The sequence below is a fragment of the Raphanus sativus genome, chromosome 4 (assembly GCF_000801105.2).
Source record: "Raphanus sativus cultivar WK10039 chromosome 4, ASM80110v3, whole genome shotgun sequence".
Lineage (NCBI taxonomy): Eukaryota > Viridiplantae > Streptophyta > Magnoliopsida > Brassicales > Brassicaceae > Raphanus > Raphanus sativus.
In genome coordinates, this window is record NC_079514.1 from 23,674,973 (window position 1) to 23,701,490 (window position 26,518).

The 26,518-nt window shown below is 36.9% G+C and overlaps 1 protein-coding gene and 1 long non-coding RNA gene across 4 annotated transcripts; both read right to left on the reverse strand.

Annotated features, from left to right (window-relative positions):
- Positions 1 to 99: 99 nt before the first annotated feature.
- LOC108846863 (uncharacterized) lies at positions 100 to 1,328 on the reverse strand. Its single transcript, XM_018620052.2, has 2 exons — positions 1,120 to 1,328; positions 100 to 760 (listed from the first exon to the last, which is right to left on the reverse strand). Exons 1-2 carry the CDS (start codon positions 1,326 to 1,328, stop codon positions 100 to 102), a joined length of 870 nt encoding a protein of 289 aa, XP_018475554.1.
- Positions 1,329 to 16,490: 15,162 nt separating this feature from the next.
- Positions 16,491 to 19,112, reverse strand: LOC108813365 (uncharacterized). Of its 3 annotated transcripts, none has more exons than XR_001943561.2 (6): positions 18,957 to 19,112; positions 18,722 to 18,853; positions 18,063 to 18,183; positions 17,866 to 17,970; positions 17,673 to 17,781; positions 16,491 to 17,422 (listed from the first exon to the last, which is right to left on the reverse strand). It is a non-coding gene; the product is annotated as an uncharacterized LOC108813365 (long non-coding RNA). The 3 variants fall into 3 exon arrangements; XR_001943562.2 differs by having other exon boundaries at positions 16,491 to 17,162; positions 17,223 to 17,422; positions 18,722 to 19,086; XR_001943560.2 differs by having other exon boundaries at positions 18,722 to 19,085.
- Between the last annotated feature and the right edge of the window lie 7,406 nt (positions 19,113 to 26,518).

Here is a 26,518-nt window from a genome sequence, read left to right on the forward strand (position 1 = left end):
TCTTTCTCGCCATATTAGGTAGATACACGTCTGGAAATAGAGCCGAGCTAGACACGAGTCAATTCCTTTTGTCCCCATACGTTGTAACTGCTGAACTGTTCACTGCCAGTCCGGGTTGACACCGTTTCCTAGGAGCCGACGAGCAGGCCCTTCCCATATTGAGTATGCGAATGGGCAGGCAAAGAATAGATGGTCTCGTGTCTCATCCCTTTCTCCACACAATTTGCAGCCTTGAATCATCCCCCACTGTCTCATACGATCACCTGTGGACAATCTATTCTTAATAGCCAACCAAGTCATAAAAGAGTGACGGGGAACGTCTTGAGGGAACCACACTACTCTGTGCCAATCCACTTTAGGCCGCTTCACTCTAAGCTGATCCCAGGTATTTTTGCACGAGAAATTGTCCCTATAATCATCATCACTGTGTCTCCATAGTATAACATCTCGTCCATTCCCAGGCTGAGGAGGTGGGACTGCCATTATCGCATTATATAGCTCATGAAAGCGTCTGCTCCTTCTTCCCCTTATGTTCCAGTTTTCAAGAGATACTACTTCGCTAACCTTAGCATGTCTTTGTACTCCCAAGTAGAGAGTACCTACAGCTCCAGTGATGTCAATCAAACGACCCTTCCCTAACCAATCATCCAACCAAAAGTGACAGCTTATACCATCCCTCATATCCATCCTGAAGTAACTGTAAGCAACATCCCTCAGCTTTAAAAGTTTCCTCCATATCCAAGATCCCTTAGTATCATCCCTAACATCCCAAAAAAATTATATTTTAAGAGATAGTGCCTCACCCAACTGACCCATAATGAATCTGGCTTCGTGAACAGCCGCCAAATAAGCTTCAATGCAAAGGGTTTTGATGAGTCTCGTAGCTTTCTAATACCCAGTCCTCCTTCATCTTTTGGGCAGCAAACATCTTCCCAGCAGACTTTGGCTTTGTGGGTCTGAGTTGGCGATCCCGACCAGAGGAAAACGCTGCACATACTTTCAATGGTATCTAGACACTTTGCTGGAAGTATGAAAGCCGAGCTCCAGAAATTAACCGTACTGGTAATAACTGATTGAATCAACTGAAGGCGACCTACAAAAGAGAGGGATTTGTTTAACCAGCAGAGCATACGACCCCTAATTTTGTCAATCAGAGGCTCATAGTCGTGGGCAGTAAGAGTCTTTGTGGTCAGAGGCATTCCAAGGTAGCGGATGGGTAAAGTTCCAGCTCGAAGTCCCAGAGACTCATCAGTAGAGAGAAGATCGCTTACATTGCTTCCAGAGGCATATATAGAAGATTTAGTTGCATTAATGTGAAGCCCTGACATCCTCGCAAATCGCTTAATAACATCTAGTACTCCCAATAGCGAATCAGATGTGCCGTTTGTGAAGACTAGAATGTCATCAGCAAAACTTAAGTGGGTAAGGTGGACTCCCTCGAACTGAGGATGATAGCCAAATTATCCATTGATTGCGGCCTGGTTAAGTAGCTTTGACAGCACGTTATTGAGGATGACGTACAAATAAAGAGAAAGTGAGCATCCTTGCCTTATGCCTCTGGCACTAGTGAAGAAACTCTCCAGACTCCCATTTACTGATATAGAAAAAGCAGCAGTGGAGATACAGAGTCGGATCCAATTTACAAACTGAGGGGGGAGACCCATTGCTTGTAAGACCGTAGTAATAAATGACCACTTGACTGTATCAAAGGCTTTAGATATATCAAACTTCACCGTACACCTCTCCTTCTGAGACTGCTTAGGTAACCATTGACTAGTTCCGACGCAAATAAAACATTCTCCAGTAGTAGTCTTTCTGAGATGAAGGCACACTGGTTTGGTTCCACCGCTGCTGGGAAAATAATATGTAGTCTGTTAGCCAATACCTTGGATATCACTTTGTAGATGAAGTTACAGCACGCAATAGGGCGGTAATCTTTCATTTCCTGAGCTGTTGTCGTCTTAGGAATTAGGTAAAGGATGGTGGCATTGACTCCAGAAGGCATAAACCCTAATAGGAAGAAAGACTGCACAGCAACAACAAAATCCCTTCCTATAACTGGCCATGCTGCGACAAAAAATCCTTAGTAAATCCATCAGGTCCAGACACTTTATCGTTTGGGAGTTCAAGTAGTGCCGCTTGAATCTCTTTGGCTGTAACAGGTCCAACAAGCACTGCTGCCTCCGCATTGGAACATCTATACGTAAGGAGATCCTGTAGTTGCTCAAGCGATACATCTTCAGTGGTGGAATCCTGGCTCTGAAGAAATTTCTGAAAATAGGAAACAGCTTCTTTCTTAATGTCCTGCTGTGATACCAAAACTTCCCCCTGCGCTGTGACCAGACTTCTTATCGTATTCCTGGCTGCCCGAGTCTGAACGATAGAGTGAAAAAATCTTGTGTTGTTGTCTCCTACTTGCAACCAACGAACACAAGATTTCTGATGATAAAAGTTTTCCTCAATACGTGCCAACTTTTGCCATCGAACTGCTGCCTCTGCTGCCTGAGCGAAGTTTTGGGGGTTTGGATCAGTATTTGGCAAGCGCATAACTCCTCATATGCTTGCTTCGTTCTCGCTGGCAAGTCACCATAGTGAGTTTTATTAAGAGCACGGAGAGGCTGCTTAAGCTGCTTTAACTTGCTGTGGAAGCGTGACAGTGCTGTCCTCGAGTGTATGAGAGGTGCATCCACTTCCCATACTTCCTTGACAATAGGTAAAAATTCCTGGTGCTCTGCCAGACAATTAAAGAATCGAAAAGGTTTCCTAGTCTCGTTGACAGGTCCCGTAGTCCTGATCAAACATCTGGCATGGTCAGAGATGCCACCAGCTTCAAAGTGCGCAAAAGACTGGGGATACCGGGATAACCATTCACCATTTACCAACGCTCTATCCAATTTTTTTCCAATAGGATCTTCTGTTCTTTTATTCCACCAGGTATATATGGCTCCTGTGTAAGCAAGATCTGTCACTGAACAGTCTGTAACCACTTCCTGAAACTGTCGCATACCCAACTGATCAGTACGATAATCAAGTGCTCGAGAATGCTCCAATGACGCTAGAGTTACATTGAAGTCTCCTAAGAGAATCCAAGGTAACTTTAGATAATCATAGGCAGCTCTAGTACCTCTTAGTTCCTCCCACAACTGTGTTCTCTCTGCAGCAGTGTTAAAAGCATAAATCGCGGAACATATGAATTGCTCTCCTGTGTTAGGAATTTGAATAGCACATGTGATCACTTGCGCACTCATATGAAGCCTCGTGACCACTACACTAGCATCCCAGCAGACCCAAATCCTGCCTAAAGGGTGATATTAATAGTTCGCCAGTGTATTCCAAGTCGGCATAGCTGCACTCATACATCGCCAAAAATTGTCTTCCTGAACTCTGGTTTCAACTAGACAGCCAAAAGAAGGCTTCTCCTTCTGTATCCACGCTCTCAGTGCTCTGTGCTTGCATGGCATGTTGAAGCCACACGCATGTTCTATGAAAAGAAAGCTGTCATAACTTCCTAATGGAAGCTTTTTTTGGTTGTCCTTGCTTACCAGCCAGCAGCAGTTCTTTAGCACGAACAGTAGGCCCTCGAGGCAGAACCCCAGTGCGCTTGCCTCTGTGTGGTGTCTGCACTTTTAATATCATCTGTCCTTCCTCCTTGTTTGCAACTATCTCACCATCCTCAATCTCCTTTTCCTCTGCTTCCTTTTTCTCACCTTCCTCTTCGTCTATTCCCATTAAGGGGCTAAAGCGGGAAGGAGAGACTACTATCCCCGTGTCTTCCATCCTTTTCCCCAGCCTCCCGGACTTGCTTTTTGCCATGAATCGTCTCCCAGTTTCCTGTATCGCTAGTTTGAAAGCCTTCCGTTGTGGGTTCAGACAGTGGAACCCCCACAGAAACTCCTAGCTCTCCTCCTTTAGTTGGATTTGAAGGAGAAGTGCGAGGAATAGTAGCTTCCAAATCTTGGATCAGATTCTGTAAAACATTCTCTTCCGTCTCTACTATCTTGTCTACTTCCTGCGGCATTGGTTGGAAAGTGCTCGTCTCCTTATCCTCATTACTTCTTCGCTTCAAAGTGACCCCTTTACCCGTACATTCTTGTCCCTTATGTCCCCAACGATGACATATGTTGCATCGCGAAGGCAGCCATGGAAAGGTGACTTCAACTTCCTGCTTTGCACCTGCTCCATCCAAATATGAAATCTTTTCCACTAACGGCGTGTGGAGATCCACTTCGATCAATGCTCGTGCAACATCCAGCCTAACACATTTCTCAGTGTGTGGGTGAAGCTTAACAAATCGTCCAACAGCTCGAGACAAGCATTTCAAACCCCTACGGGAGTAGAGGTTGTTAGGAACTCCCTTAAGATCAACCCACAACGGCATAGCAGATAGATCAGGCGGGTTCGAAGCTTACTCTGGCGTCCAAAGATTGACCACCAATGGGGTGTCCGAGATGTGCCAATACTTCCTCTGAAGCACACGCGATCTCATCTGGCTATCATCAATTCGAATATCAATTCGAAAGAGCACTGTGTTCTTCTCAATGAATTGAACATCAATCTTTGAACCAGCCTTTGGGGAAGACCAGATTCGATTAACAGTAGCGTGAATCGTTCCCACGTGTGGAGCGTCTCCAATGAAATACCCCACCACATAACTCTTCCAGAGAAGCTCAGCCTCATCAAAAATCTCCATTGGTATCTGAATAGTCGCTACTCCATCTTTCACATCAACCGTACCCAAATCAGCAGCCTCATCAACGTGTTTGTTCTTGCTCCAAACCCCTTTTTGAGTCGACTGACTCTGTGTCACCACCTCTTCAGTAGTTACCATCGTCTGCTCCCCGTGCGCCTCCTTTATCTCACCCGTAAGTGTCAAAGCCGGATCAATCGCCACCAGCTCGCCTCGGTTATCCTTGCCCTTGCCGTCTGCCTCAGATCGTGGAGCCACAACCAGACTCACGCCACAGATCAAAGCCTTTGTCGCTCGGAGAATCGCCGTCGCCATCGCCTGGTAGGGTTTTCTCTTTCGTCGTCGCCGTCGCCATCTAACCAAAAGATATAGATTTACCTTTAAAGTAGTGAAAGATAATCTCAAATTTTATTAACCTAACTGATTTCTAATTTTTAATCGGTTGGACAATTAATAAGTACGAAAATAAAATTTTTTTTTTTAAAGAAACTAATTTAGTCGTTTTTTGAGTTTTTGGATGCAAATTTTGTTAATGCATGAAACAAGAAGGTTGACATGCATTTTAAGTATATATGTATATTATTATCTCATCTTGAACCGTGTGTAGCATGATATAAGTGTTTTGGATAAGATGAGAGAACTAAACTAGGAACTGAGGCTTAAGCATAAGTATGTTCGGTTATTTTCAGATATCCGTTCAGGCTTCGGATAATATTCGTTTGCTTTATAAAAATATTTTCTTTTATCAAAATGTTTAAATATATATATATATATATTTTTTTTTTTGAAATTCAAAAATGATTTTTGAAATTATTTAAAAATTTTCTTTTATTATTTTTTTATTTTAATTTATTTAAAAGATAATTCTAACCCCACCTCACCCCTAACTATAATTTATAAACCATAAGTTTAGATATTAGTTAACTTTAGAGGTGTAAGTGTATATCTACCCTTTAATGAAACTGCTTTTGATTATTTTCCTACTTGGAAGTTCTTCTGGTGAAAAATTAAAAAGGGTTATTCAAGAAATTTTTCGTTCAGTAATACATAATTTTTAAGAGTACATAGAGTTACTTTTACAAGAACTAGATTCGTTCTCTGCGCTGCGCGCGAAAAAGTGTGTTGATAGTTTATTTGCCAATCATATGTTTTAACGCTTGTCTTTCGAATGATAGTGTTGTATTTCTCAAAGCAATGAGAAATTCAGTGAATTATTTAGGGATGCTCAATCCGGTAAAAATAAACCAATTATAATCGAACCGAACCGAGATTAAAAGTAGTTTCAATTTGGTAATCCATAATATACCAAATAGATGTGATTTTTAAAAAAAACCGTGCTATCAAGAATATTCCGAATAAACTTGGTTTACTCAGTTTTTAATAATGATTATTTAAATATTTTGTTCCTCCAAAGTCTGAGTCATCTGCATTTTTTAAATGGAACACACTTATTTACATAGTTAAATGTTTATACACTTAGGCCGAAGATATTTTAAAACCCCCAATTTTTTTTTTCTGATGTCTCATTCGACATAGAAGTATCCCTCGTACAGGCGCTTGGACCAGGGTACAAACTCTCCCTCCAACATATTTTTAATTTTCGGTCATTTTCCGCTTTTTGGTAGATCTAAACTTTGAATATTGGTTTTACTAAATTTATGATTTTTTAGTGTAATAAGACAATGTTTCGTTTATGATTTTTTAAACATATAGTTCCATTTTCATAAGTTATTAATTTATATACATACTATTCATATAAGTAAAAAGAAAAAATTGTTTTATTTGTTTTATATTGAAAATGTAATACATCATTACTTTTTTAACACTTTTATAAATTTTGATAATATTTAATAATATTAAGTTAAATTAAAATTACATCAATGAGATTTAGTTAATGTATAGAAGGTAAAATCAATTTTTCTTATTTTATACACAAAACACATATGATAAAACAGAAAATCATAAATGAAACTTATACAAAACTAATAAATCTATAAGTTAATAAAATACCATAGTCCCAACGTCATTATTTATTTGATATAAGCCTATCTATATCTTCATTTATATTTTTCAATTTTTGAGTTTTATTCCTTACATGATGTTCATTTTTCCTTTTATATGTTTTCAATTGTTTTTCTATATGGTGGTAAAGGCTGAAGTAAGTTGGCTATCTTATCAGTTTCCGTAACGGATGCACGTTTCACGTCTGGGTTTATTGATCTGAGTTAATGAGACATCACTCAACTCGTAAATGAAAGTCGAGTTCTAAAGAAATTGACATCACTCAACTCGTAAATGAAAGTCGAGTTCTGAAGTAAGTTGGCTACGTATCACTCTTTTTCTCTCTTCTTTCTATTGTTTGTCAAACAGCTCTCTTTAATATTCTTGAGAAAAAATATCCTTGAGATTTAAAAATTCAATTCTTGGGTCAGCTACATTTGTTTATATCCTTTTATCTAAATCATATAGCATCAAATACTAGGTGATACCTTCGCCCTATGCGGAGTGAGTGACTTAAACACCAGACTTATTTTTAATCTATAGATATTAGAAAGTTAAAAGTTATAGTCACAAATATTAGATATAATAATATATAGCTGAGAAAATTGTGCATGTATATATATTGTAAGCTTATTTGTTTCTTTTTAAAAATCTTGTGTAATTTGTTAGCTGTAAATAAAATATATATATATATATATATATATATATATATATATATTTTGATCAAAGGAAAAAAATATAAGAGTAAGCAAAGACTGATACAAATTTATTATTAATCCCCTAGTCTATATTTGAGAAGTGATTTGCCACATGTCTTCTCTACAATCGTTTTCACAAAAAAAATTGTGACGTGGCTATTAAGATTGATGACATGTCATATGGTTAAATATGACATGGACAATTATATTTAATACTAATATATTTTTTAGAAATCTTTTTAGAATATGGCAATAACTCATATATTACATTTAATATTGATTTATATTTTTGGTAAACTTTGTAAAATATGGTAATAACTCATAAATCATCACTAAAATAAATATATTCAAATATGACATTTGGAATTTCGAAATATTATATAATTTTACTTTTATAATTATAAATTTTTATTATCTAAAATTTTCTAAATTTTCTGAATTAAAAAAATAAAAATCGTAATATCATTAGTTTCTTTTAGATATCTACAAATAATATAAATATTATTTAGTTTTATTTTTTGATAACTATACAATTTTAGTTTTAATTTTTGATAACTATACAATTTTATATGATTTTAGTAATTTTGTACAAGTTGATTTTATACACTTAACCAAATGAAATAAATAATTTGTTTATCTAAGATTTAAACTTTATATATATACATATATATTCTTAAATATAATTTAAAATAAAAAATATTTCTCTTAATTTTATGCTTATTTAATGATATTTATATTAATTATTGGTCAAAATAATAAAATAAATGATATTAATAAATTAGGTTTTAAAATATAAAATTTAACTTTTACAAAATTCATCACTACACATGGTGCAAGAAAATATCTAGATTAATAATTGTGACATGGCTACTAAAATTGATGACATGGTAATAACTGATAAATCATCAGTAAAATAAATATATTCAATTATGGCATTTCAAATGTTAAAATATCATTTAAATTAAAAATATTTGAAAAATATATACATATTTTTATAAAATTATAAAATTTAAATCATAAAATCAAATTAAAACGTAAAATCATTAATTTTTTACATATATCTACAGATTTTATAAATATTGTTTAATTTTAATTTTTGACAATTATGAAATTTTACATATTTATTTAATATATTTAATTAAAATAAATAGATAGAAAAATCTACCTATGATTATAATTTTAAATATATATATATATATATATATATATATATGACACATTCTCAAATATAATTCAAAATAAACAAAATTGTTTTTATCTTAATTTTAAAGTTCAGTTAAATAAAATTTATATTAAAACATTGTTAAGAAAAAGAAAATTTATAATATTAATAAAAAATTAACTATAATTTATATTTATCTATTAAAAATATTTTAAAAAACTTTTATTGCACATGGTGCAGGAAAACACCTAGTTTAAGATAAATCAAAACATAATCAATAGAATTATTGTTTTCATAATAAAAATTGTGATTATAATATTAGAAGAAACATAGGTAATAAGAAATAAAATACAAAAGAAACAAATTATACGGAAATAAAAAAACTAATAAAACCACAAATGATGTAAAAAGTGTCTTTAGAACTCCTGATTTACAATCTTATGAAAAGAAAAAGCAAAGAATCGATTTTCCAAACTAAACACACTTATTTACCAAATTCACTAAACGAATGATATACCTTTTTTGAAAGCATGGATTTCTGGAACATTATTGGGTTCAAAATAAATTTGGAAAATCATCAATGTTAGTCACCACATGCATCCTCATTTCTGTAACACCATTGGGTTCATCACAGTTTCCTTTTTATAATATTGAAAAGAATATGGCAAATGTGACTATATATACAATTTATAATGTTAGAATATTAATATATATGGCAAATGTGACTACATATACGTTTCAAAACGGAAACTGAGTTAAACAATGCCATGAGTGTTGTGATTGCTCGAATGTAGTGATAAAATAGATTTTAGAAGGAGACAATGGTGAGGAGATGTATCTCTAAGGGCGTGTATTTATATAAGCAAGGCACCTAGGTTTAAAACTAAACTCGACGCAATTAATAACCACAATATTTCTTATTCAAAATCAGAATCTTCATATATTAATTTACTCATTCCTACGATTACACGATTTGTTTGTAATAATAAAGGAAACAAACCGAGTAACATATATTCGCAAATTAATTTTAAAAGCAATCAGTGATGATCACACGTACTTTCTAATTTTGACTCGATATAATTGCTAAGGTTCTATATTTTTGTATGAGTCTACGTCTTCTTTGAATCTCTAATATCATAAAAGGCATATTTACATTCCTAATTTGTGATAAATTGAGGAAAATACAATTAAAAACTACCATTAATGCGTGATTGACGGATGATTGAAGATCTTTTATTTAAAATAAACGAATCAAAGGCATAATTATTAAGCTTATAAATGACATAATTAACGTTGAAAGATTACGAAAATCATGTGGGTTGTCACACAAGTAAAACGTGATTGAGAATTCATTTTTGATCTCTATGAACATACATCAAGCGAATAAATGCCTAACTTAACGTACGAAGATATTTTTTTCATATAATTTGAATGAGCTTCTTATAATAATGAAAACCCATAACATTCTCCTGTGACCCCGCCACATTAAGTTCTTAACATATATGAAAAATAAAATTATATGAAAAAAAGTATATGAAAAATATTACATGAAAAATAACCCATGTATGTGTATTATGTAGTCACTAGTGGTTTTCCGGCGCTACGCGCCGGTTTCGGATGTTAGGTTGTTTAAATTTGTAATTCGTGCTAAGCTGATGTATACCAGAAGGGCATGGTGTTTTGAAAAATTCAGAACTCTTAGCTAATAATTTGTGTTAAGCTGGCTGTTGAAATGTTATTGGGAGGGCATGGTGGTTTGTAAGAATACTCGTTGGATTTTGTTTTACAATGTATATATTTTTGGTTATTGCCATTGTTAAAATGATAAAGTATAAGAAATAAATATATAAATGAGGATAAATCTGTTATAATATTTTGGAAAATAAATCGAAAATAAAGAATATGACAGAAGCAATATTGAAAATTAGAACCAAATAAACTCTTATATTATTACTTTTAGTTGAAGCAAGTATCATAGATAACTTTCTCGACAGACCGAACAACTTATTTTTCTATGAAATTTTGATTCTATGTCTTACAACTCTTTGAAGTTTATATTAAATTTCTAACGCTCCAGATTTGTATTGTTTTTAGATTGTAAATATTTATTGTAGAGACTAACATATTGTGCTGAATCAAATAACTCCAGTTGTTCTTTATATAATATGGAATATATATATATGGTGAGTTAGCTACAACAATAGTTAAAGAGACAGTTTTGTAGTTGTTTAAATAAAAATGTGATTTTTAGTTATCGATTCAGTAAAAAATTGAATAAATAGTTGCACCAGAGTAAATATAGTTGAACTTAAAAATATAAATTTTTTTTTTTTTTTTTTTGACAACAATAAACTACTCTATCGTGATTCCACCGGTTCAGAAAGCCAAACCGGAGGGATCGAGTCGACATATAACATAGCTGATGGTGAAATCTTTGCCCCATGAGCAAGCTTGTCCGCCATTATGTTTTGCGCCCTTGGGATATGTCGGATCTTGAAATTAGGGAAGAAAGTCTTACTTCTGCGAAATTCCTCCATATGCGTAGTAAATGCTGGCCATTCTTCGGGTGAGGACACCATCTTCACCAATTGAGAACAATCCGTCGCAAAAACCACATCTGAGAACTGCAGGGTCTTCATGCACTCCATTGCCCAAATCAGCGCTTCACATTCTGCGTGTAAAGGAGATAGGCTACGTCGGAGATTCATTGCCCCCATCATCTTGTCCTCTGAGTCTGTCGTTCGGCAATACCACCCCTGTCCCGTAAATACATCTTGTTCCTTCCAAGATCCATCGATATAACATACCCTGGTTGATCCCAAAGTTTGCCAATCGGTAGGTGACTGAACATTTCCATGAGTGTCCTGTATCAATAATTGTGCCTCTGTCCATAGTGTTTCCTCGAGATCCGCTATCCGCAGAATCTCCTGGGGGTTCCCATTCCTATTTGTGTAGATTTTACTATTCCTATTTTTCCAAATATACCACATAATCCAAGGGAAATAGTTTGAGTCCACTTCTTTCGGTAGCCGCCAAAATAAGTAATCTAAACTTGTAAAAACTGATGTTGAGGGAAAAACTCCCGGTGGAGACGGGATCCTTGATAAGGCCCATGTTTGTAGAGCTGGTGGACATTCGAAAAGAACATGATGCACCGTTTCTTCCTCAGCTCCACAAATATTACATCTCAGATCACAATCAATTCCTCGTGTCTTTAAATTTTTGAACACCGGTAAAGTTCCGGATAATATTTGCCAAATAAAGTGCCGCAATTTTGGAGAGCACTTTAATTTCCAGGAGAAAGCCAATAATGGTTTTATATTTGGGCCGAAAGGTGTTGGCCTTGCCTCTCTATCTGGATATATGGTTTCCGTTCGAAATCCCGATTTGACCGAATATTTCCCAGATTCTGTAAACGCCCATCCATATGTATCAGGCCGTTGGTTTCGGCTAAGTGCCATACCTCTAATGATCTTTACATCGTCCGGATGTATATATGCATTGAGCAGATTTACATTCCAAGACTTGTCTAGTGGATTGATGAGATCCTCCACCTTTAAAGATGGATTTAAAAATTGAACAGAGTTTTTTTGTTGTGCTGATCTCGGGCGAGGAGCTGGGATCCAGGGATCGTTCCAAACAGAAATCGATTGTCCGGTTCCAACTCTTTTGATTAGCCCTTTTTTAACCAGAGATCTAGCTGAACAGATACTTCTCCACCCATAAGAGGAAGAATAAGATCTGTGTTCATCCAATGGATGAGAGTTACGGAAATACCTTCCTTTAAACACCCTTGAAAATAAACAGTCTGGCTTATCTATCAGTCGCCATAGTTGTTTTGCCAATAAAGCCGTATTGAAATTTTGAAGATCTCTGAAGCTCAACCCACCTTCTTCTTTATGTGTGCACATTTTATCCCATGAAAACCAATGAATACCTTTTTTGTTACCGCTCCCCCCCCACCAGAAATGTGCTGTGGTGCTCGTTATTTTTTTCGTAACCCCCTTCGGAAGTCTAAAACATGACATAACATGTGTTTGCATAGCCGAGGAGACTGATTTAATTAAAACCTCTTTACCACCTCGTGTGAGAAACCGAACTGTCCAACTATTAACCTTCTTATTTACATTTTCATTTAAAAAACCAAAGATCTGAATTTTTGACCCTCCTAGGCTCTCGGGAATGCCCAGATAATTCCCCATACCACCTAAAGTGGTAATACCTAATAAGTCATGAATAACCACTCTATCCTCTGCTGGAACCTTATGGCCAAACTGGATCGATGATTTCACAAAATTAATTTGTTGACCTGATGCCCTCTCATAATCCTTAAGTAACTTAAGAATTACTCCGCACTCCTGCGCTGTCGCTTTACAAAAGAAAAGGCTGTCGTCCGCAAAAAGTAAATGAGAAATTGCCGGGCTAGCCCGGGCTACCTTTAAACCCGTTAACCTCTTTCCCCTCTCCTCCTTTTTAATGTTTGCAATAAGCGCTTCAGTACATAAAATAAAAAGGTACGGTGATAAAGGGTCCCCTTGTCGTAACCCTCGTTCTGGGATTATATGCCCTTTAGGCTGTCCATTTAGTAAGACCTTGTAACTAACTGAGGAAATACATTGCATCATCAGCGCAACCCAGACTTCCGAGAACCCCATTTTTAATAGAATCCGTTGGAGGAAACTCCATTCAACTCGATCATATGCCTTACTCATATCCGTCTTGATTCCTAGAAATTTTCCCTGACATGACTTATTAGTTCGCAGCCCATGAAACATTTCCTGTGCAATGAGAATATTATCTGATATCAACCTCCCAGAGACAAAAGCCGATTGTGTTTCCGAAATCAAATTTGGTAGTATTACTTTGAGCCGCTGGCATAACACCTTAGATATGATCTTATACCCTACGTTACACAAACTGATGGGTCTAAGTTCTGTCATTCTATTCGGTCTCGCTGTCTTTGGAATTAGACAAATATTTGTCAAATTCAATCTACCATCAAAAACCCCAGTTCGCAAAAACTCGTTAACCATACAAACCACATCACCCTTAATTACTGACCAGGATTGTTGATAGAACAATGCTGTCATTCCATCTGGTCCCGGCGCTTTCTCCGGGTGCATCATAAAAAGTGCTGCCCGTACTTCTTCCTCAGTAGCCTTAGCTATCAGTCTATTGTTCTGGTCCTCCGTAACCGAAGTCGGTACTTCCTCCAGAAAACTTTCAATACCTGATGGAGAGGAGGTGCGAAATAAATCATTGAAATAGTTTACAGCCACTCTCTCAATGCCCTCTTCTGAATTGACCCACGTTCCATCCTCCTTATGTAAACCAATTATCCTATTTTGGACTCGTCTTTGTTTTGTCAAGGCATGGTAAAACTCTGTATTCCTATCCCCGCAGGTGCGCCATTTGACTCTACTTTTTTGTTCCCAATATTCCTCCTCGTCTCTATAAGCTTCTTTTAACTTACGAGAAACCTCCAATACCTCTTCATTTGTCTTTGTGAAATCATTTTGAATTTCCTCAAGTGCCTTCTGGAGAGTATTTATTTTCTCCTTCCCATATGGAGGATTGTTCTTTCGCCATACTGAAATCTCATGTCTACACCAGTGAACTCTATCCACAATGCCGACCTTATCATTTACCCTTCTCGATTGCCAACCCCGCGATATTGATTCCATAAGCCCATCTTCTCCTATCCATCTCTTGTCAAACCGGAAGGAACCTCGAAACTTGATGACTTTATCCTCAATCGAAGCCACAATCGGTCTATGGTCCGATCCAAACATGCCCAGATACTCTACTTGGGAATATGGAAACATGTTATGCCAGTCGTTATTTCCAAGAGCTCGGTCCAACCGGCACTTAACATTATGTCCCTTCCTCCTTCCACTCCATGATAAAGTATTCCCAAAACTTGGAAATTCCATTAAACCACAGTTATCTATCATGTTATTAAAATCCAAAAACGTATCTGCGTGTCGTAGAGTACCCCCTTCCTTCTCGTGATTGCCTCTGATCTCATTTAGATCTCCAATAATAAACCATGGGTCAATTCGTGAAATACCAATCCTCGTCAATCTTTCCCAGACTGGTTGCCTTATATTCTGATTGGGCTCCCCATAAACAAAGGATAAGAATATTCTCTTTCCTTTATGTTCCGTTTCTACATCAATGATCCGGTTACTAGATGATATAATATTCACTTTATAACTAGAATCATAAAATAATGCTAAACCACCACTCCTACCTTGAGGATCCACTGTATGAAGATGAGTAAAACCAAAATGAAACTGAAAGGATTGAACAAAATCAAAATTTTGTTTTGTTTCCGACAAAAACATAAACACTGGTTTATGTTTATAATATATTTCCCGCAAATAGCTAATAGTCCAGTGACTCCCGAGACCTTGACAGTTCCAACTTAATATCTTCATTAATTATAAACCTATCAATCACCTACAAAGGAGAGACACACCACTGTAACCATATGTCCTCCATTCCAAAATGGCCATAGCAGAGCTTGTTCTTTCAAGGGAGCTTTATCACGTACACAGAGCCGTAATGAAGATTTAACATTCATATGTAGTTCGTGTAGTCTTCGTGGGCCATAAAGAGCATCCCGAAACCATAAGTAAAAAAGCCCAATGACTTTTCTCACATCTCTGCAAAAACTAATTCCCAATCCGCCAATTCTTATAATTGAATCAGAATATAAACCATTAAAGCCCACTACTTGGCAATGACAGAGCAACATACGAGTATAACCAGTAGAGATATCCCTCTTCTGGTATCTGTTGTTCCTAACTACCATCACAAAAAAACTAAAAGTGACTTTGTTCAAGCGCCAAACCCAACGGTTCAGGTCCTGTTTAAATAGTGCTAACCATATAAAATAAGCAACATAATCCCCTCCATACGACCGAAATCCCGGTGCAGTATGTCCAATTTCACCCATGTTACCACCATGGATCCTCAATGTGAAGTCAACAATATTATTTCCAACTTCTCTCATCCCATGATCACACCAAATAAGCTTCTGAAACTGGATTAATGAGGCCAGCCAGGATACCAAATTTAATAAAACCATCCTAGCACCATTACTATACCACTGTAGCTCCATTACCCAAATGTGAATCAGGTCTCGTGTCTCCCTCTTATCCATACAGAAACCATTTAAAACTCTCAGATTAATACCGATGTTCCAAAAGAAAAACATGTAAACACATGTGATAATTGTTTTTTTGGTTTGTTCGGTTGGCATTATGTTCTTGTCATAGTGTTTGCGTATAGTGTTTGTGAGAGGGTTGTTTGTGTTTGTAGCTATTGTTTGTGGGATGATCTCCATGTTTTTCATTCGTTTTGTCAATCCCATACGGATTGACTTATGTTTTCGTTAAACTTATCAGTGGTTGTTAAATTTTTGATTTGTGCTTTTGTTGTGGTTATTGTAATTTTGATTCTCGCGATCTAGTTTTGCTATTTCTTAAAAGGCCATAATTAATCGTATGCACCTTAAAAGAGAACACTTGTGTCACCTTTTTGTCACGTTCAGTTTAATATAAAGTTCAATATATTCCATTTGTTTGGTTAACTGAACTGGGTAATTCAAAAAATAAAAAGGTTAACTGAACTGATTTAGATTCTTAGTATTTATAGGTGAAAAAAATATAATTTTCATCATTTAATAATTTAAGTTTTTAAAAAATTACAAATTTTTGATAAAATTTTATTTTCGAATCTTGAGCGTTTAAACTTTGTGGAGATTAGACTTTGATTGATATTTTTATTTGGTGCATTTTCCCAATTAAAACCATTTTGTTGCTGAATTGTATAAGTAACATGTCTGATCTTGTAAGTTGTAAATCTTCATAGTAAGCGATGAATAGTGTTAAAAGTCAAGATATAGAAGATCGTAACCATCCAGATTATATCGACGTGAGTAAACTTGAAAATTGACTGAAAGCTAATATAGCATACAGTTTAGACCAAAGTCTTAATTTTAGTAAAAAACAAACCAAAAGTGCGGTAAAAAAAAACAAACCAAAAGAAAGACAAAGCCCAAATAAGATGTAGGTCTGATAATATCAACTGGACCGCATAATTACTATGAGAATAGTTAACGACGAATGCTGTTGGATCTTTATAATTTGCAGCAGGTCATCATCTCAAAAATTGTTTTTAGAGTTATCAGTCGTTGTGTGCCATGTAGCGGAGATACAGTCAACGTGTTACTTTCTACATTTTGACCAAAAAAGCATCGGGTTTTGTTGCCTGAAACACTATTCTTGACGTCATTAGTGAGCTTTTATGTGACATGCTGAGCTCCAGTCAAGAGAACACTTGTGTCACATGCTGAGCTTCAATATATCTACGCATTGCATTGGAACAATCCCTACTGTCTACACTATCAACAACTGTTTTATTCTTAAGAACAATAACCAGTCATGGAGTACTTCATGATTGATCAACGTCTTCCATAGAATTATACACAGCTACTCAGTCAGAAGGGAGCTGATTAGACAAAAAAATAGTGCAGCAGCCATATCCATTAAGAGTATATGAATACAGTTTTTCATATATTACCACACCGTCATCAAACATTTCACACCTACAGGTGAAGCCCATATTAAAAACACAGATACTTTTTCTAAGTTGTGATAGAACTAACCTGATGTGCAAAATTTGGTAGTGGTTGAAGCTTGTGGGCGTCTTAAAAAAGTGAGACTGTAAAGGACTGATGTTTGGAAGAGAAGTTGAACTCAGAAAGCTTGAGCTGGAATGTGAGAGTCCCACCAACAATTTATTGGAGGCATTGTGAGAGTTCCCTCTGATGTTGCTCTTCCAAAATATATCGTGCTGATAACAGCCCTTAAAAATTCAGAAACTGGAGTTACAATTTAGATGTATTATATGCCAACCTCACATGTATTTGGGGCACTAATTATCAAGCATGTTTTTCTAGAATTCTTGAAAATCTCAAAATGACACTGGTGAAAGAACTAAGTGAGTTTCAAAAAAAAAAAAAAAAAAAAAGAACCAAGTGGAATAAACTAAGTTCAATTGGAAGATATGTCTACTTTGTTAAAGGTTTGTTAACGAAGTCACATGTCACACTTACTTATCTGCTCTTTTACAATGTATTTAGAGTTGACCATCTTCATCATGCACTATCATTGACATTTTTTCCTCCTGCTGTTGACGTTAAGAATTTCAAGACTTTATACAACCTGTAACAAACAGCTTTTTCAATTCTCAAGTACGTTAACGATGAAATAAAATATTTATAGGATACGTTAAGAGGAGATGGATACTTTTGCTGACATGTTGAACTCAGGATTAGCCCTCGGATTTTGATATAGATGGTGCTGCCAAACTGCCAATTCGAGCTGAAATATTTTGTCAATTGCTCGTCATCCCTGCGGAGATGTTTAACACACACACTCTTTAACACTAAAGTGTATGCCTTTCAGAAAATTGAATTTAGATTAAGAAAAAAAAGCAACTTTACCTGAAATTCTCTAGAACCAGAAGCTGAGTGATGATGTTTTTGTAAAGTTCTTCCTCAAACAAAAGTAGCAAAAACCTTCAGATATTTGGCTTATAAATCAGAAGCTTTTGCTCGGGCATTTCTGAAATAAATATAGAAACAGTATCACTTATAAAGGAAGAGATCTCTATAAATTAAAACAAAAAACACTGCTGATATGTAGCTTCAAGATAGATTTGCTTACGGATTTTGAAAGAAAATTTCATCGACCTAATTGACACTTTCTAACTTCTTTCCTACTTCTTTGCTTAATTAACAGTATCATGTAATTCCTCTTTTAAGAGTTTAATATTTAATATTATGTGATTCCTCTGCACAAAATCAATTTTTTTTTTTCAAGCTCGGTAGAAACTGGAAAAGAAGTAAAAAGGAGGAGATGTAACTGATTTCATCAATTGATCGAATAAATCCAACACCCTTATTCAAAGGCAAGTCATTCAAAGTGCAAATTTTTGTACGATTTTTTTAAAAGGAAGACCTTATACGATTTGCTCTGAGTGGATTTTGGAAACTCCTTAATCAACATCTCAGTGACTTTCGAGATCTTTGTTTTGTGAGTGAAAAGTAATTATTGAAAACAATCAGATATGGTCAAAATCAAAAAACTGATCGGTCGTTACCTGAAACACAGGAGACGGGTCGCACCACCGTCTGAGAACAATGACCGGCTGACCATTGTTGTAGGCTGTGTTTCAAAGGAATGAATAGGATTGGATCTGGTGAATCAGTGAGAATTGGAGAGGTCTCCATCCCTATTTATCGTTTAAAAAAAATAGGGGTTAACGACGGAGTTCGACAAAGGAAGTTAATGGTCGAAACATAATTGCATTGTTTCAAGGTTGAAAAAAGCGTTACACATCAGTTCTGGTATCGTTGCTGGGAACTATGGGAATTGATCTTATCAAAGAAAAAAATGTGGGAATTGAGAAGACGAATGAGTATTAGGTTGATGAACTTCAAAGGTTATCTAAAGACACAGGAACGCAACAGAGGAGAAGAGCAATATAAAGTCCGTGTGGGCCTCAGCAGCCTTGTAAACCACAAATCGCGTGCACTCCACATAAAAGGACAAAGACACGGAGAGTGAGCAGAACAATCCAGTGTGGTTGCGACAGGTGTCACCATTTGCCCCTCTCACTAAGATGTCGTGGATAGCCTATAGCCTGAGAATGCAGATTCTTCTACTTTATTGTATTAGATAACCACATTACGTACAGGTTTCATATAATATATCAAATGCTACATTATTAATAATACATGAAAATATTACATGGAAAATAATGATGCTGGATCATTTGATGATATCGAGCCATTAGGTTTGATAATGATTTTACATTATGATTTTAAGTTAAAACATGTCAACATAGCATTCATGTCTTGTATTTTAAATACATATTAAAACCATATGATAGAAATACTCAAATGCATCATGATTAATAATCCGTGTTATATATGGAAAATAATAAAGACAAACCATCAATGGTAGACATTGTATTTTTGGTTAGTTAATAAGGAATAAAGTTATAATGTGATGATCAATGGCAGTTAGTGTAATTAGTCTAGTAAATTAAGGGTTTTTGAATATAGGTCTTGAGAGAGCATGTGGTAATGACACATAGGAAATAACACTAATGTAAATCACACATGAATTAAAGGTTATTTATTTCTTGGTCTCCTCAAATAATAAGAATGGGGATATCCTCCAAATCTTGTGCCAACTACATTTGTTTTCCTGTTTTATGTAACATCAACATAATTTAAGAAATCACTAATACATATGTATAACCAAAAGTAATTATAATCAAAATAGACTAAATGCTGCTAAGTATTTGATAAACCAAAATCAGCACTTAGAACAGGTTCGATTGTATTCATCACTTCTCTAAAGTACATTAACTTGACATAACAGAAGCTAAAGAAGATCTCCCTAGCCCCTAGAATAACCTTTATGTATAATATGACATATCTGTGTGTCTGTGACTGCATATCTAAGGAGAAACGAAAACTAAACAATGGACAGAAATTCAGTTGAAAATTGAATTTATAAGAAAATAGCTGCATTTGTTTTGTTGATAATATATATTGCATAATATATAAACATCAACATAATCTAAGATACAGTAAAGCATAAGTATTACCAAAAGGAATCATAATCAAGATGGTATAAATGCTGCAAAGTCATTTGATAAACCAAAACCAGTACATAAAACTTATTATCCAGAAAAAAAAACAAAGTCTGAAAAGGGAAATGAAACAAAGCATAGTATTTTAATAAACCAAAATCAGTACTTAAAATTGATTAGCCACATTTGGCACGTTTAGTGATAGTGCTCAAATTACCCAGTAGAGCTTACTTTCTCAAATAAGAGGTACAGCTATAGTACTTAGGGATCGAATCACGAGGAGCTAGGGAACCAATTAAATAAAATCTACTAATCAATCCTAGGCAAGGTTGGTTTATATGATAGAAATGAAAATAACAATTCCTAAAATGAGCAAGGCAGTTGCTCTAACTAACAATATGAAGGGTTGTTTAAATGAGATAAAGAGTGCTAGACATAGGATTTCTATTCAGGAATGGAGATTATAATCTTTATAAATGCTTTAACAAGTTGCTTGCATGATACTATAGATCTCAGCCGCTTAACATATATGAATGAATCACTGGTTAAAATATCTAGATCTCTGGCCACACCTTTCGCATGATGACACAGAAAAAGAGTCGGTCGATATCCTTTTGAGATATCGAGCGATACACCTTTCGCGGCGCCGATCGATTCACCAGTAGGGTTATCGATCGACGGCTTCTAGATCTGCCTAGGCGCAAACCGAATATGACCACAAGGTCTCAAGGAGGAACTGTCGTTCTTCTCAACGGGAAACATGCATCGCTCAAATGGATAATTCAAGATAATCTAAGATCCTAGTGATCTATGTTCTAGTTAGCTAATCTAAAACAAGCATAGGGTACAATCCATTTGATGAGTATCACAACTTAGCAATTATAGTTTGGGGCTAATCCCACAAACCTATTTAAACCCTAGATCTAACAAGTAGACTACTCAGACATAGCTAGACAATTCATAACAATAGATAGATGAAAGAATTGCATAGATAGAATAAAGTAGAAATACAAAAGGAGATGAGAAATCTCTCCAATCTCTCTCAAACAAATAAAACTCTAGTCTCTCTCTCACACTCTCTGCTTTGGTTGTAAAAAGCTTCAAGCTTCAAAGGGTTTCTAAAACTTGCTGTCAAAAATACTTAGCAGGAGTATTTAAGCATTTCCATTAGGTTAAAAACTCGTCAGGGGCAATCTCGTAATTTGGTGAAGTCTTGGTGAAGTAGTCGGCTAAACCATTTCGTCCTCGATATCGATCGACAACACAGAATGTGTATCGATCGATTATAATCTTCTAGTACTCGGATCTTCTCGGCTACATCGATCGACAACTCAAGATGAGTATCGATCGATTATAATCGCAATGTTGACTTCCGACTAAGTCTTGAATGGTCAACTCGGGTGTATCATCTCTTGTACTCCAAAATACTCCAAAAACATCACTTTCTCACAAAATGCTCATGAACCTGAAAACATACCTAACATGCTAGAAAACAGATTAATTATATAGTAAAATACTAGTATACCATTGTTAAAAACGGGTAAAATCCATGGTATATCAACTCCCCTAGACTTACTCCTTTGCTTGTCCTCAAGCAAAAACAGTAGTCTTTGGAAGAGGTTTGGAAATAGCAGGAACTCAAAGATTCAATATATTGAAGTCATCACTCTATGGGTTTGCAATTCATGTCTAAACATCCTAATCACAGAAGTTCATCATGCCTTATCCTATCTTAGCAACCAAACTCATCTAGTCAACAACATAGCAATTCTCATCTGACATTCCCCTCTACTAACCTCATTTCTTAACATAAAATAAAGTGCATGCTTTACCTTGGGAGTATCGATCAAAGAACACATGGATTCAACTCAAACAAGTATCTGAACACACAGGTAGTCTTCTCTGATCCATTTCTCCCCTCTTCTCTCTTCACTGAATCTCTTATTAGTTTCAATTTCAACAGGTTTCGATGCCACATAGGTCATCTAGTCCATCTCATTGACATTTGCATTGTAACTCATACATTTTTGACAAAGTGTAGCGAATAATGGGGTCGCAGGAATCACTCCTACCCCTCGTTTTCACAATTTGTGATCATCCTTGAGATTTAGAATACTGGGATCGCAGGAGACACTCCTATCCCTCTGCCTCTCAAGAAATCATTTCAATCTTTTATAACATAAACTTAGATCTCGAGATGCCGAAGAGATAGAAGGAAGGGAACCAGAAACACACAGACTTTTTACCTTCCAGACTTGTAAGAGGATTCCGATCCAGTGATATCCAAGCCCCAAGACAAGAAAATAAGTTAGTATTAGTGTTGGAGGTCAGCTTTGGTTCCTTCAAACAATCTTAGCTAGTGAATATAGATAGCAAGTTGATCCACTTTAGTATCTTTAGTACTATCTGCAATCAGTAATCTAGAATGGTGCTAAAGAGTGGTCAGACAATCAAATATAAATCCATATCAATGTTCCTATTTAATACTTATGCGAAAAATAATTTCGAAAAACATTTTAATAAAAACCAAAATAAAAAACACATATTAGTAAACTCCCCCCCCAGACTTAAATTACACTGTCCCAGTGTAACACCCGGTGGTGAGGTAAATAAAATAAAACATAATTAATAAATATAACAAGTGAGAATGAATAAACCTGATCGACAAGATGTCGATCGATTCGTAGTGGTTTACGTTGATCGTTAGTAATGGTCGTGTGGTGTCGAGCGATATGAATGGTGAATGTCGGTCGATGGAATTATCATTCTACTTGGATCTAATAAAAACTGCAAAATAAATTCGAAAAAGAAAAATAAAAGCAAAAAGAAAAATAAAATAAAATAAAAATAAATAAAAAGAAAACCTAATAGTGGGTTGCCTCCCACTCAGCGCTTGGTTATAGTCATTTAGCTTGACTTTGGTAGGTGAGTGACTCATGGGGTGCAGAAACTGTTGATTACCGGACAGCAATCATCAATCTTGTGTCTCCTACTATTGAACCATGTGGCGACGAAGCTTCTTGTGGCATCATCCGCTTGTAGTTGCTTCTTATCTATCTGAGGACTGTATCTTGAAGTTTCCTCACAGAATTCTCGATGTGAGGAAACTTCAATGGTCTGGTAGGTATGTACGGACAATAATTTCAGCTCACTCTATAATGCATCGATCCTGACAGAATAAACTGATCTCGGTCTGCTAAAAACTCAGTGTCGATCGATGCTACGAGATGCGCGTCGGTCATTTCGCTGAGGGGTCTGTCGGTCGACTCAGCATCCATTGTGTCGATCGACTGTGAATACTGTCCTTGGTACTGCAGAGCACGTATATTGCCCTTCATGTGGCGAGTAGTTCTGCAGAGGCTGTTAACCCGTTCGTTAACAGTGTAGTCAATGGTATCACAGGTCCCGTTGAGTCTCCTTTCCATAGCATCCATAGCCTCGTACAGCTCATGTTTAAGTTCATCAACTTCTGCTGTGGTGCATGTTCTCTTCGCTGGTGGTGGTTCGCTGTCGATCAATGTTGGTCGAGGCCTATCGATCGATGTTACCGTGTTGTCACGAAGGCCAAGATGATCTTGAACGATGCTCATGTCTCTTTGTAGCTCGTTCAGCTGCTGTGACATTGTGGCCTGAAATCGCAGGATATGTGAACTGAAGAGTTCATGTTTCCTTACGTACGATTTCATCTTATCTTCCAGTTCTGCGAACCTTGTGTCGATCGACGACGAAGGATGTGTGTCGATCGATGGAAAAGTAGCATTCTGAGCTTGGTCATTCTGGCGAATTGTGTCCAACTCTTTCTGTAGAAGATCGATCCTCTTGCTTAACCATTCGACATTGTTGTTGAGAGGGCTGTAGACGTCTCCAATCCGTGTATTGATGTAAGCAACCTCCCATTCGTCTTTCTTAGGTGATGAACATTCTGGTCGGTCCATGGGTGTAGTCTTGCCGATGTCGATCGATGATACATGTACTCTGTCGGTCGATACTGGTGGCGTAGCCTCTTTCTCAAGCATGGTCAATATGTTTCCAAGCTCCACTCTTATCTCAGCCATATCATTCTGGAAGTCCTTGTAACCGACATCCAAAGGCTGGAAAGTGTCTTCCACCAATGTGTGCATGTTTGCCTCAAGGTGCGCCTGAGCTCTCCATACATCAGTCACCATATCATCCACCTCCTCTCTACTGTAGGGCACTGGTGGTGGTGTGTATGCAAGGTAAGGGCGTGTGTGTATTGGAAGTTGTAAGCAACCTCTGTGAAAAAGGAATGTTCTATCCAAAAGTCTCTTTACTTGCTCCTTGGTAACATGGATGATCTCACCATCAACTCCTCTAGCATAGCCAAACTCATCTCTGTAGACACCATATTCATCCTTAGCTTCCCACTTGAATCTCCTGGATCCATCAGTATTGAAGGCACGTCGTCTAAACTCCAATCGTCTGTCAGGCGATCTGACTCTTGGTCTGTCGATCGATCCGGGATATCCGCCGTCGATCGACGGTGTTGAAACGATGTCGATCGATTGCGAATGTCGAGGTTGACCGAAGTGTTGAGGAACTGTATCCTCCCTTGTGTTGGTGTTGTGGTTGTCCTGGACGTGTTTTAGGATGTCTGGATGGCTACGTTGCTGTGTGAACAGGTTTTCTGGTCCATTGGCAACTTGGAGGATGTCTGATATGTCCTCTCTGGTTATATGCAGAACTCTTGCATCCATAGCTCTTGCATAGCCATCTGTGTCCCTGAAAATTCCAAATTCATCAGGTGTTAGTGAAACGTTCCTGATATCATAAGGTTCATGAGATCTCGGTTGAGCTCTGTTGAAGGTGTCGATCGATGGGTGTGTGGTGGTGGCGATCGATGGTGCACGTCTAGCTGCACGGTTGGATCGATTGAACATGTTGTTGCAGTCTTCCATTGATGAATCTCTGAATCCTGGAAGCTGCTGGGTAGAAGGTGAAAAGTTTTGAATTTTCCTGGCTTGAGTTGTCAACCTTTTATACACATGTGTTGCCCTAATCGGTGAAATTCTGATTTTGTCCTTTAAGTCGTCCGGGTTAATATCGATCGATATTATACTGGCAATGTCGATCGATGGACGATGTCGTTTTGCTGGATGAAGTAGATAATCGATCGATGGTGGGCGGTTGATGTCGATAGATTGCGGGAATTGAATTGCAAATCTGTCATTCTCCAAGTAATTTTCTCAAGCTCTCTCTTCCCAATACTCTGCATCATATTCGTCACTGTGGTCTCCACTGTGGGAAGAGGTGGCTATGTCTACTGCAAAATTCTCATGAAATCTGCTATCCGCCCAACTCCTTACTGAGTAATCATCTTCCTTTCGGTTGGTTAGGATGGCGAAATTCGGGTAGCAATGATCTGGTAGATCGAGTTTATCATCTGGTGGGTCTCTGTCGATCGATGATCCATAGTTGTTGTCGATCTCCTCTGACTTGCAAGTGTCGATCGATGACGTTAAAGTACTGTCGATCGATCCCGAGTACTCTGTCTCGTACTCGACTTCACAATGACAAACTGCGATGATACCAGTATCATCTTCCTTTACCACTAATTTGGCTGGTGGTTTGCCAAGCTTGACAGGGTCGTAGTGGATATCTGGATCTATCATAGTCAAGCACATCTTGTTGGTGTTCATGTCACATATCGCTCCTACTGTAGCCATAAATGCTCTTCCAAGTAAGAGGGAAGAGTTCCAATTTAGCTTGATGTCTAGGACATGAAAATCCACAGGGACGATAGCATCACCAATGTGTACCTCTAGGTCTTTGATGAAGCCTCCAGAGTTTCTCTGAGAGTAATCCACGAAAGTAAAGATCTGTGGTGAAGGCTCTACTTGCAGGCCCAGATGGTCTGCCATGACCTTTGGTAAGATGCTGACTGATGAACCAGTGTCACATAGTGCATGAGGAAATTCAATACCTTGTACCACACAGGGTATTGCAAACTTCCCATGATCACTCTTCTTTAGCAAAGTAATCATTTTTCTCATCTCTTCTCTGACGTTGTCAAACCTTTTCCTAATGTCAGTTTCAGTCTCCCTTGTTTCTCTGAAGAACATCCACAATCTCTTTGTGCAATAAACCTCCTCAAAAGGTTTCTCTGGTGGGATTCCTATAACTCTCTTAGTGAAACCATCAATCTCCTTTTCATTAGCTTCCCTCTTAAGGTTCTTAGGAATCTTCTCATTCCTACTCCTTAACCTTCTTCTTTCAGTTTCCTCTGATGCAGGTGTAGTGTCTGAAAGGTTACCAGTTATTTCGGTAGGGGTAGCT

Coding starts and splice junctions, on each gene's coding strand:
- LOC108846863 (XM_018620052.2), bottom strand. CDS start 1,328: ATGTCAGGGCTTCACATTAATGCAACTAAATCTTCTATATATGCCTCT. Junction 761..1,119: donor AGGGGTCGTATGCTCTGCTG/GTTAAACAAATC, acceptor TTGGGATGTTAG/GGATGATACTAAGGGATCTT.